The 11,281-nt window shown below is 32.4% G+C and overlaps 1 protein-coding gene across 1 annotated transcript in view; it reads left to right on the top strand.

Moving 5' to 3' along the window:
* Positions 1–2,068: 2,068 nt before the first annotated feature.
* The window catches only part of CDH18 (cadherin 18), a gene marked incomplete at both ends in the record, with an annotated part of 349,009 nt that continues 339,796 nt past the window's right edge, over positions 2,069–11,281 (top strand). Inside the window, one exon of the mRNA XM_082651620.1 lies at positions 2,069–2,296. Within this exon, the coding sequence (XP_082507746.1) occupies positions 2,069–2,296 (228 nt within the window). The remainder of the gene's footprint in view (positions 2,297–11,281) is intronic.

Below are 11,281 nucleotides of genomic sequence, written 5' to 3'. Positions count from 1 at the left end.
AAACTTTTGATAAATTTAAAATAAAACTTTAAAAAGAACCAGATGGTTTATTAGGTGAACTGGAACAAATATTAAAATCAATTATTCATCACAAATGAGAAAATTGAGACTCAAAATTAGATGTTTCACATAAGTGCATATTGTAAATAAATTGTCAAAAAAAAGAGAAAGCCTCTGTTTTCTGACTTTCTTTCCGTTGCTCTTACAATGTTGGAGCTAAGATGGTATTGCTCTTTTTTTATATGTTAGAAAAGTTTTTGAGTCATTTTAATTTAAATCAATCAAAAATGTATCTTTGTCCTTAAAAAATATTATACATTTTAATTTATATTTGCCAGCTGACTAAAATAAAATCCCAGTTCAAATCCAGTCTAATTCTTACACAATTGGTGAGGTAAGTATTATTATTAACCCTAATTTATGGGGAGAGATACTGATAGAGAAAACCACCTTGCTCTGGGTCTTGTGATATTTTTTTTCATCCCCTACTTAGTTTTCTCAATTGAACAGAAGAATTATACTATGACTGATTATATTCAGTTTTTAAAATCATTTACATTTTCATGTCAACCACCTTGCAGTTCATTTAGATCTACATTTCCATGTGTGCTGATTTGCAAGGGTGAATTTTATGGAGTGAGAAAGTGATTCATCTAATGTTTTTTTACTAGATGGGATAGCTATAATCTTGAGTCATTATATTTTTTTATAAACACATGTTGAAATATGCATATATAAAAATACAGCAAAACATGCTACACAGTTTTATGTGTTTTCAATAAGCTAATAATCTTAGTCAAGCTTTTCTCTCCCAAACCCTGTCTTTTGTCTTCCAGAAATGTTTCTCAAGTTTTACTTTATTGTCCAGTTGTACTAAAACCTAAGTCCAAGTCCTCAGCATTCCTTATTTGAAAAGCAAAATATTTTCCCCTCTGTTCTTTTTGCCACCATCCTTTTCTTCCTTATACCTCTCTTGGCATAGCTGCTAGAATTTTGTGTAGTGTCATTCCCAAGCTTGGATCACTGTCTTGCCTGGAGGTAAAGACCACGTCCTAGAGCATCATCTGCAGGCCTACTAAAACCCATGCAACCTATGATTCAGTTGTTAATATTACTCATGTTCAATTGTGCCAATCTTATCCCCAAGCGTGGAGTAACTTTCAGTGACGTACGTTTTTTTCAGGCGTCTTCTTTCTTCTCTTTTACTTACTAAACAATTTCAGTACATACTTGATTGCTGTGATGGTTTGTGAAAACTTTTCAACCCTAGGGAGTATTTTGTTGAAATTGTGTGAGTCATATGTAGTAGAAAATCGATGTACAGAATGTGCAGTAAGTTGTATCACATCTAACAAAAGCAAAATAAACACAAAAACAAATAAAAAATTTGCACTTAGAGTGAAGTCCCTAATAGATCAGGTAGTGTAAGACATCATACTAACTCAGGTCTGGGCACATACTCATGGTCAATTTTTGAGCATTTTAACACTCCCTAGGGCTTCATTTTTGTTGTTTCTATGGATATATTCTTTGAAATGATATATATAAAATATATATTTATATATATATTCAATTATATATATACATATATAATTGAGAATTAAAAATACAAATATGTATGTCCCTGTAAAAATGCAGCGTGCAGGCTTATGCCTGGCTATGTGTATATATGCTTGTGTTTATTTCCAAAAGAACTTGCATGTGTTCTTTTCCTATCATCATCACTCCACAAAACAGTATAATTTGCATTTAGAGCAAATACTTAAAACTGCCATGTTTTGTAATGTATATACATTTCTCTCTTTTGATTAGGTAGAAAATGGTTGCCCCTGTTCACCAATTGTGAAGACTTCGGATCACACAACTACAGCTTTGATTCTCCAAGTGTTTCAGGATGTAAATGTAGTCTGACCTTTCCCTGCTGGACAGTTAAATCATGGACACACTAAACAATTTAATTTGGACTGTCCTTCCAAAAGATGCTTTGGCTTCTCTCTCGAATGCTCACTAAGCATTTGTAGCTGACAAGGAAAAGGAAGAAAACTGTGAACTGGAAAGTTATCTTACAATGAAAATTACGAGCACATCTTGCATCTGTCCAGTCCTCGTGTGTCTCTGTTTTGTGCAGAGGTGTTATGGAACTGCTCAACACAGCTCCATCAAGGGGACCAGAAACCAAACCAAACACATCGAAGGTGAAACCGAAGTCCACCACCGTCCCAAAAGAGGATGGGTTTGGAATCAGTTCTTTGTTTTAGAAGAACATATGGGACCAGATCCACAATATGTTGGAAAAGTAAGTTTTTCTTTATTGGTTTGTTTTATCCTCTCCTGGGAAATTGGGAAGTGGGATGAGGGTGGAGTTGCAGTGGATTTGAAGAGACATGGAACTTTAAGTGAATTATGTTATAGAATGCTATTTCTTATTCTAAACATTTTAAAATAATAATTATAAAAAATAATTATAAAAAATGAATTATAAAAAATTCACCAATCATGTCACATCTCCCTAAACATCGGTCCATATACACTAGACTGAATGTTCTTTACCAGCATATTACTCTTTCTGTTCTCTCATGTAAAATGGAGACACTTAATTAAACACACAATTCAGTAATTTTGTCTTTATTACCATGAAGATATATTAGAATTCACCGTGTCATTTATTGGTATGTTGATACTTACAATTTTTTAAATCTATTGCTATTGCACATGAGACTAAAAAGAAGACACTATACATGACATCTAATATATTTCTGCTAATTGTTATAGAGACAGTATTTGAATTTAAGTCAGCCTTTAAAAACACATGGATATTTTTCCAATCCCCCAAATTAATTTCCATACAAATATCGATATATTTAAATATAGATTAAATATAAACTGGGTGTACAAGTTTTGTTAAAATTCCAAAAGAATGAAGTTGACAAAATGATCAGTAACTTCAGACCAACTTCCCTTTCTCTCAGAAATGCAGACAAGATAATTTAATGGCTTGTCAAACCCTTTAGGAAATTGTGCGCTCAGTAATAAGGGACAGTTTAAACACGTGTCAAGGCTCCAGGGTAAAGAATAGAGTGGAAGTAGAGAGACCTTCTGATAGATTACTGACTGTTGGAAGCAGCCACACTTAGGTTTGTTCAGTACCTATGGGAGAAGCAGCAGTCACAGCAGTAGAATCTTTATGACTGCAGGCTCAGTGACTTCTGCCTCCCTGCTTGACTATTTATTTTCACTTTAACACTGTTAGTACTAAAAAAAAAAAAAAAAAAAAAAAAAGTACTCCATCCAAGCCACAGCACTTCCCTAATGTGTAGGCAGTACAGGAGCACAAGCCATCTGTTCTGCCCCTCTTCCAACAGGGACTGGGTTGCAGCTATATCTTCCATACAAGGCAGGAGCTATGGAGTCAGAATGTGAAACACAAAAAAGATCTGGAACAATTCTATCATTTTCTTATGTGCATATTAAAACAAGAAGGAAAAACCCTCATATTCATCCTGTGCTTTTTTCCTACAGACTGTCCCATGAAGTAAATGTAGACAAATGTACTAAAGTAAAAACATAATATATTGAATTACTATAAAGTTATTTTTGTTATGAACTTCAAAATCCTTTTTCTATAATCCTCTCAATCCTTGAGAAGGAGGGAGAAAAAAAGGAACAGAAAAATGTTTCCTTTGTAGAGTACCAAAAGGAAAAAATATATATTATTAAAAAAATTTTATGCATATTTATTGTCACTTTAACTAAAAAATGGAAACAAAATTTGCTAGAAAATGTTAGGGAAAGATCAGATAGCTTCTCATTTTTTCGTGGGTCACCTAGTTTGAGTGAAAAATGAAACCTCAATCAGTAGATTAGTTGCAAACAGTCTTTCTGGGCTTGGGTGCCAATGAGCATATGGTTGAGAGCTTGTTAGCCATCAGGAGGTGGTGAGGGCTGTGAATCTGTTCCTTTGTGGAGGTTCTGCAGAAATCGGTATCCATTCTGTTGTATTAACAGACAAATTTAAAGGCTCACACCCAAAGGTGTGGCTCTCCTATTCCCTATCTGACCTGGGGCCCCTCACTCATTCATAATCTTTCTACTCAATATTCATCTGCCTTTATGAGCAATTCTAACTTGATTGTGTGGCTTCATTGCCCTCTCCATAACCGCCTACATACGTACAAACACATGTACATACATATACCCATCCATACATATATACGTACATACACAACTGTGACAGTTCAAAAAACCCTGCAAAGTTCAACAATCCACATGTACTTATAATAACCTCCTGTTCCATTATTTGTTTTAGAGAAGAGAATTTATATTTCACACTTATGAATACATTCATAATGAACGAGAGCCATATATTTTCAAAGTGTTCGTGAATAGAAGATAGAATCATTACAGTTACTATAAGCATGAGAGGGGAGTACCTCCAAAGAGCTGAAAAGTATCTCCTTTGCTCCCTTCTGTCATTGAAATTCCAGCAGGAATTTTGTCAACAGAAACAAAATAATAATCATGTAATACAAAATAATAATCATACAATACAAAATAATAATCATACAATAATCCAATGCAATATTTGTTATTAAAATAATATACTTTCTACATGCATTATATAAGTTTGTTTCCAGTCATCCTTGAGCTCTGGATAGTAATTTTGTGTATCTATAGTTATATTTCACATTATAAAACAACATCTGAAACTTTTGATAAGAGCTCAAGCCAAACTGTTTTGATACTTACCAATTTCTTTTATGTTGTTTATAATAATTTTCTTTGACTTTTCTTAGTGATTGGGTTTATTATGAGGGAATTTATTTTGTTGACATTGGTCAATATGCATTATTCACTGCTAAGAGATTTTTTTTTTTTCATGAGGCTAAGGCCATGAACATATGGTAATTTTAATATTACATAGTATAACTATATATACATGTATAATACATACACCATCTCACCATTAAAGTATATATATATATAATTATACATATATACAGATAAATATAATTGACAATCCATAATTTTTTTTCAGACTGTAAAGGTCATGAGAAATCAAATATCAAAACTAGTGTATGAATGTATCTCACGGATTTAACCTCATGGACTTATTAAAAATCTTTTTAAATACTTGAAAGATTAGAGTAAGGAAGTTATAAGTAGTAAGTAAGTCCTTTCTTTTTGGAAAGAAAGGACTTTTGTTTGCAAGTAAGTCCTTTCTTCTTGGAAAAAAATTATGGTAATGTCATTATAGCTTTACAACAAAAATGTTCTCTCTTTTCCAAAAATTATGTAAAAACTAATATAGACCATTTAATCTGTTTTTATTTTCAAAATTGAACAGAGCTGAATGAATTCCATTATAAGAACATAATTTTGTGTAAAATATCACACACATCCTAAAGTGCAGGCCATGTATCACACCTAGCATTAGAGTAGACTCATTGCCTTCATGAGATAGTAATGATTAGTGAGTAAAGAGCTGAATTTGAATTAAGGCTTCTCTGCTTATTGTCTGTATTACAACTAGCAAGTCTTAATTCCCTGAATTTCTGTTTCCTTACATGTAACGCTGAGAAATACTGTTTGACACTTCTGTTACTAATTCAAGTGTGTTATAAAGTTTGGTTTATAGTTTAGATTATGGGTTAGTTAAACCACAGCCTGTGTGCAAATTCATCTAGTTGCATGTGCTGGTATTGGTTGCATACTAAAAAAAATTAACTATTGAAAAAATTTAAGCAATAATATTTTGTGATACATGGAAATGAAATGAAATCCAAATTCAGTTTCTGTAAATAATGTTTTGTTGGAATACAGCCAGACTTACATTTACGTATTGTATATGGCTGTTTTCAATCTACAATGGTAGAATTAGGTAGTGGCAAGAGAAATTAAGGTCCACAAAGTCTAAAATATTTACTAATGAACATTTACAGAAAATATTTGGAACCCCTCTTTAAGATATCTATCTCACCTAGTAGTCTATGAATGCTTTGAAAGCAGGTTCTGGGACTACTTCATCTTCATTTGCACAGAATCTACCTCAGTGCCTATTGAAATGATCAAATGTGGTAATTCACTGGAAAGGGCTCCATAAACTATAGCCTTTTGTAGTCATGTTACTGGTTGTGATAATTACATGAAATTATTGAGACAAAAATCTCTGTTTATAAACTCTCTGTTGTTAATCTCTGTTTATTAACTTGGTGTTTTTGTTTTTATTGTTGTTTTGTCACATTACACGCAGTAGTGTAATGAATATCCTTTTACACACATCATTTAGCGTACATATAAGTGTATCTGTGGGAGAGATTTCCAGAGTGGGATTCTCATTTAAAAATAAATAAATCTTTAATTCTGGTAGATGTTACCAGATCCTCCTCCATAGGTGGTGGTGTATTTTGCACCTCTTTGATGTATGAGAATAAATATTCCTCTACAGCAGTGCCAACAGATGGGATTGTAAAACTTGGAATTTTACAAATATTATAGGTGAAAAATTGCATCTCTGTGTACTTTCAATTTACATTTCTCTTATTATGAGTAAAATTGATCACCTTTTCATAGTTGAAAGGATATGAATATTCCTTTTTTATTAACTGATGCTTCAGGCCCTTTTGTTAGTCTTTTTAACTTATACTTGTTGATATTTACATAATAGATGAAATAATCCTTTGCCAGTGATATTACCAATAATTTTTTCACAGTTGCTGTTTGCCTTTTGACTTTGTTTATAATTTTTCTTTATAGAAATGTATTATTTTAATTTGATCATTCTTAACATTCCTTTGACTGAAATTATATTTTTATTTGTTTTGAATTCCTCTGAAATTTGAGGATTCTGGTGTTCAGAATTAGTGACAGTAGATTAAAAATGCATTCTTCAGGTCTTAGTATCTACAGTTTATTACATATACTAGAAAATATTACTTAATGAATAAAAAAGATGGTGTAAAAGTGGAATTGCTTACTTTAGAGATCAGAAATTATAATTTAAAATACACATGATTTCTTATTTTTGGACACTAGTTATTGGCTGTATTGCATATATGTTTCATATTTACCAGTAGAATATATCCTAGTGTGCAGGTTGTAACTGCAAAATATATTGACTCTTACTGGAACATGCTAGGAATATTTAAATATGTGTAACTATTAGAATTTAACTAAGGACATACGTTGGAAATAATGTCTTTTAACACACAAGTGCTGGAAATGAGCTTCATATATTTCAAGTGATAATTGCTTGTGATTAGCTAGGTGTTCTTCTCCATAAATACATATTATTTTCATTTTAAAAACATTGTAGATGACTTCTTTAACCAAGAATTCTTGTATGAGAAATAAAGGAAACTCTATGTGTACTTCAATATATCTTTAAGTGGATATTATCCACATTGCATTATTTAGTAATTAAAGAGAATAGAATAAAAAAATCATAAACCAGAGGTAAGTCACCAAAAACTGTGTTCCTACTTAGTAGCATGTTTTAGGCTAAGGTATCTAATCTATTAACAGTGTTACATTAGTGTTTGGGCTATATTGACATTAAAAATATATTTGACAATAAAAGTTAATAAGAACTTAGATTGTTTTCAGGATAAACAAATGAATTATAGTCTCCATCTTCACTTTCCTTCATTTATGGTGTATGTTCTTATAACTGTTAGAATTTTTTCTAGATATAAACTGTAACATGGAGAAGATATTGCTTACATCTATGAAGAATTTAGTTACTAAAATTCTACCTCGCACTCCCCTCTTTACCCATGTCCTACATGTGTGAGTAGCTAAGTGTAGACTAGGCAATTATTCCCAATTTGCTTTATTAAAACAACAACAACAAGCATATAGAGGGTAAGAAAGGAATTCTAGCAGTATAAAGGAACTAAGAAAACATCTTGCCAAATTCCTCAAGTAATAGAAGGCAATGATGCTCGAAACAGTTAAGTGATCTCTTCATGGGAAGGGGGATTAGTTATGACAGTGCCAAAGAACAAATTGTAAGATATCTGATTCTTTAATGAAAGTCAGTTTCTAGTATATAGTGCATGAAATTCCCCTCTCATCATCACTATTATTGCCATTAGTTTATATTTTTTTCTTTCTTTAAAAGAGCACCTTCAAATCTCTTTTAATATGAAGTACTGTAGCTTCAAATTAAATAAGTGATTTTGAGGTTGAAGAGAGAATAAATCATGTATGAAGGAATGGGAAGGCTCAGGCTTTTCAGAAAAAAAAAAGATAGCTTTAATGTCATCATGAACTCTGAATTAAAAATTAAACACACAGCAAGAAAAGGTCCCAATTGTCATCTGATATTGTAAAGACAATAATTTTATGAATATTTTTACCATAACTTGTTTGAAATGGAAAATGTCCTGTATCAAAACATGACATTTGAATTTTACACAAGTGACAATGTGATGACATGATGTCATGTGAAATTAGTTCATGGCATACAGTTCCATTATGGATATAGACATTTCTCAATAGTCTTCATGGAAATTTAACTCTTTAGATCCAGTCCTAAAAGAAATTGAGTGCATAAAAGAGAAATTTGATTTTGCATATACTTCGTTTAATTTCTAGTGATATAGAACCTGTTTTTCTTTTTTTTTTTTTAGGAAATCAGATTTCACTGTTTAATTTTACTTTTAGAGAAGAGTGACATTCTATCTGAACTGTTTAAAAATGTTAAAATTAATAACATTAACACTCATTATATATAGTGTTTCTCAATGCTACGCCAGAAAAATTTTAAACATCATCAATACAAAGCAATACCTATTGTGGGCACAATGTAGGCATTTATTCACCTCATGAACTTTTTATCACTATGCAAATGCACCCACCTGTGTCTGTGTGTGTATGTGGGCTTGAGTGTTATCAATGGTGCTAAGCCAGAGGTGACTTTAACCCCTGGGGGTGTTTGGCAATGTCTGGACGCACTTTTCGCCCCTGATAAATTGTCTGTTCATTTCATTTGCATAATCACTACGGTTACGGCTACTTAAAGGGTTCAGGAAAATGTCATAATGTATTTTCAAATCAGAATAAAATATGAAAATGAATATAGCTGTCTATGTTAGTCTTTATATAAATGCAACTGCAATAGAATTTATCATTTTAATTGAAAAAAAAAAAGGCCCACAAAAGCAAAAGGGCCAAGGATCCCTGAAAGTTGTAATGTGGACCTGATTTTTGGCTGTGACAAGCAGGGATGTGGTGCTACTGGCATTTAGTTAGTAGAGGCCAGGGATGCTGCTACACATTCTGTAACACACAGGACAGCCCCCACCAAGAATTATCCAGTGCAAAGTGGCAGTAGTGCCAGCTTTGATCTGACATTGACACCCATAGAACACGTTTTTCTTGATCAAAATGCTTTTGAGTATATTGTCCATACTATTACATTCACTATAATGACATTTTACATGTGTCATTTTTTTTTCTTTTTTTTTTTTTTTTTTCCTGTGGTATGTGGGCCTCTCACTGCTGTGGCCTCTCACACTGCGGAGCACAGGCTCCAGACGCGCAGGCTCAGCGGCCGTGGCCCACGGGCGCAGCCTCTCCGCGGCATGTGGGATCTTCCCGGACCGGGGCACAAACCCGCGTCCCCGGCATCAGCAGGCGGACCCCCACCCACTGCGCCATCAGGGAAGCCCTTACATGTGTCATTTATAATACACATACGAATGACTTTTAAACTTAAATTTTTTAATGCAATCTCATGATTTATTTTTCTAAGCAATGATTTTATTCCATTGTTTATTTTGATTTCTAATATGCTTGGACTTATTACTACCAATTTATTTTGTATTTTATAGGCACTATGTTTTCTGTTTGTTATTTTGTTTTTTTCTACTTTTATTCTACTATAATAACATGTCTTGGAATTTTTCTCTGCCTGTTTGAATGTTTTATGTTGTATGTTTTTGATATTTGTGCTTGCTTTTAATTTTTTTGTGCATTCTTGACTTCACGTCAAAACTTAATGTCTCTATCAGTCTCCTATACAATGACATAGAATGACCACATTTTGATTACATTATTGTGTTTTCTACTTTTTACATGCCTACTAGCCAAACTGTTTTTAAGCCACCCAATCACTCATTCTTCTTGTTATTGTTGTTAGTATTAGTGTATAAAGTATATACTTATTTATATGTTTAACATATTTAAAAACTTTTTTACTCACCATTGCTTCTATATCAAACTTCTTGGGTTCAGTTTACTTCTTACCGAAATATGACCTGATTTCTTTTTAACAGGTACTTTAGAAAACTTAAATTTGATACCATTACAGTTAGCCTAAACAATACGCATATCTTAGGGTGTTTAAACAATAATCACTTTCTCCTTTTTCATATTATATTTGTCTAACATCTTCTTTTCTCATTTTTTAAAAGTAATTTCCAGATTTTTATTATTATTATTAAAGTCATTTAAACATTGTCTTGCTTAGATTTACCCAAGTTTACCAGTATCTTTGTTTGTTACTGTGTCTACCACTGTTCTTTCTCTTGGTTTGATTTACTTATTGCCTATATATGGCCTTTACTTATTTATTTATTTTTCTATTTAGCCTGAAAGCAGTAAAAGCTTCCTTTCTTTCTTTATTTGAAGCATTGTTTCTTGTGTATAGGATTCTAGGTTGAGTTTTTTCATTATCATTTTATTGAAGATATATTTTATATTGGATCCTATGTTTGATAATGAGAAATCTGCTGAAATTCCATTTTAAATTTCATCCATTTCTCTTAGGTTGATTTCAGGATTATCTCTATGTCTTTTGTTGTCTGTAGACTTACTAATGTGCTTAGGTACTGAAGACTTTTTTTTATGGGGAGAGGGGACTTTCTATTTTTATTGGTCTATGTATTAATTAGCCAGAGCTTCCATAGCAAAATACTATAAGCTGAGTGGTTAAACAACAGAAATTTATTGTCTCAGTTCTGGAGGCTGGGCGTCAAATCAAGATGTCGGCAAGGTTGGTTGCTTCTGTAGTTTCTGAGGGAAGGATCTTTTCCAATCCTCTCTCCTTGGCTTGTACATTGCTGTTTTCATGTTCACATGGTGTTCTCACTATATGGGTATCTGTGTCCAAATTTCCTTTTTTCATTAAGACATCAGTCCTCTATAAAGATCCTATCTCCAAATAAGGTACTGGGGTTAGAATTTCAACATGTGAATTTTGTTGGTACAAAATTCAATCCATAACAGACTGAAATCAGTATTTTTTGTATAATTATTAGGATTTTTATACTTTAGAGAA

Source organism: Grampus griseus, assembly GCF_964374135.1.
Source record: "Grampus griseus genome assembly, chromosome: 3".
Taxonomy (NCBI): Eukaryota; Metazoa; Chordata; class Mammalia; order Artiodactyla; family Delphinidae; genus Grampus; species Grampus griseus.
Note: the sequence above shows the minus strand (reverse complement) of the source record. Positions and strands in the feature narration are given on the sequence as shown.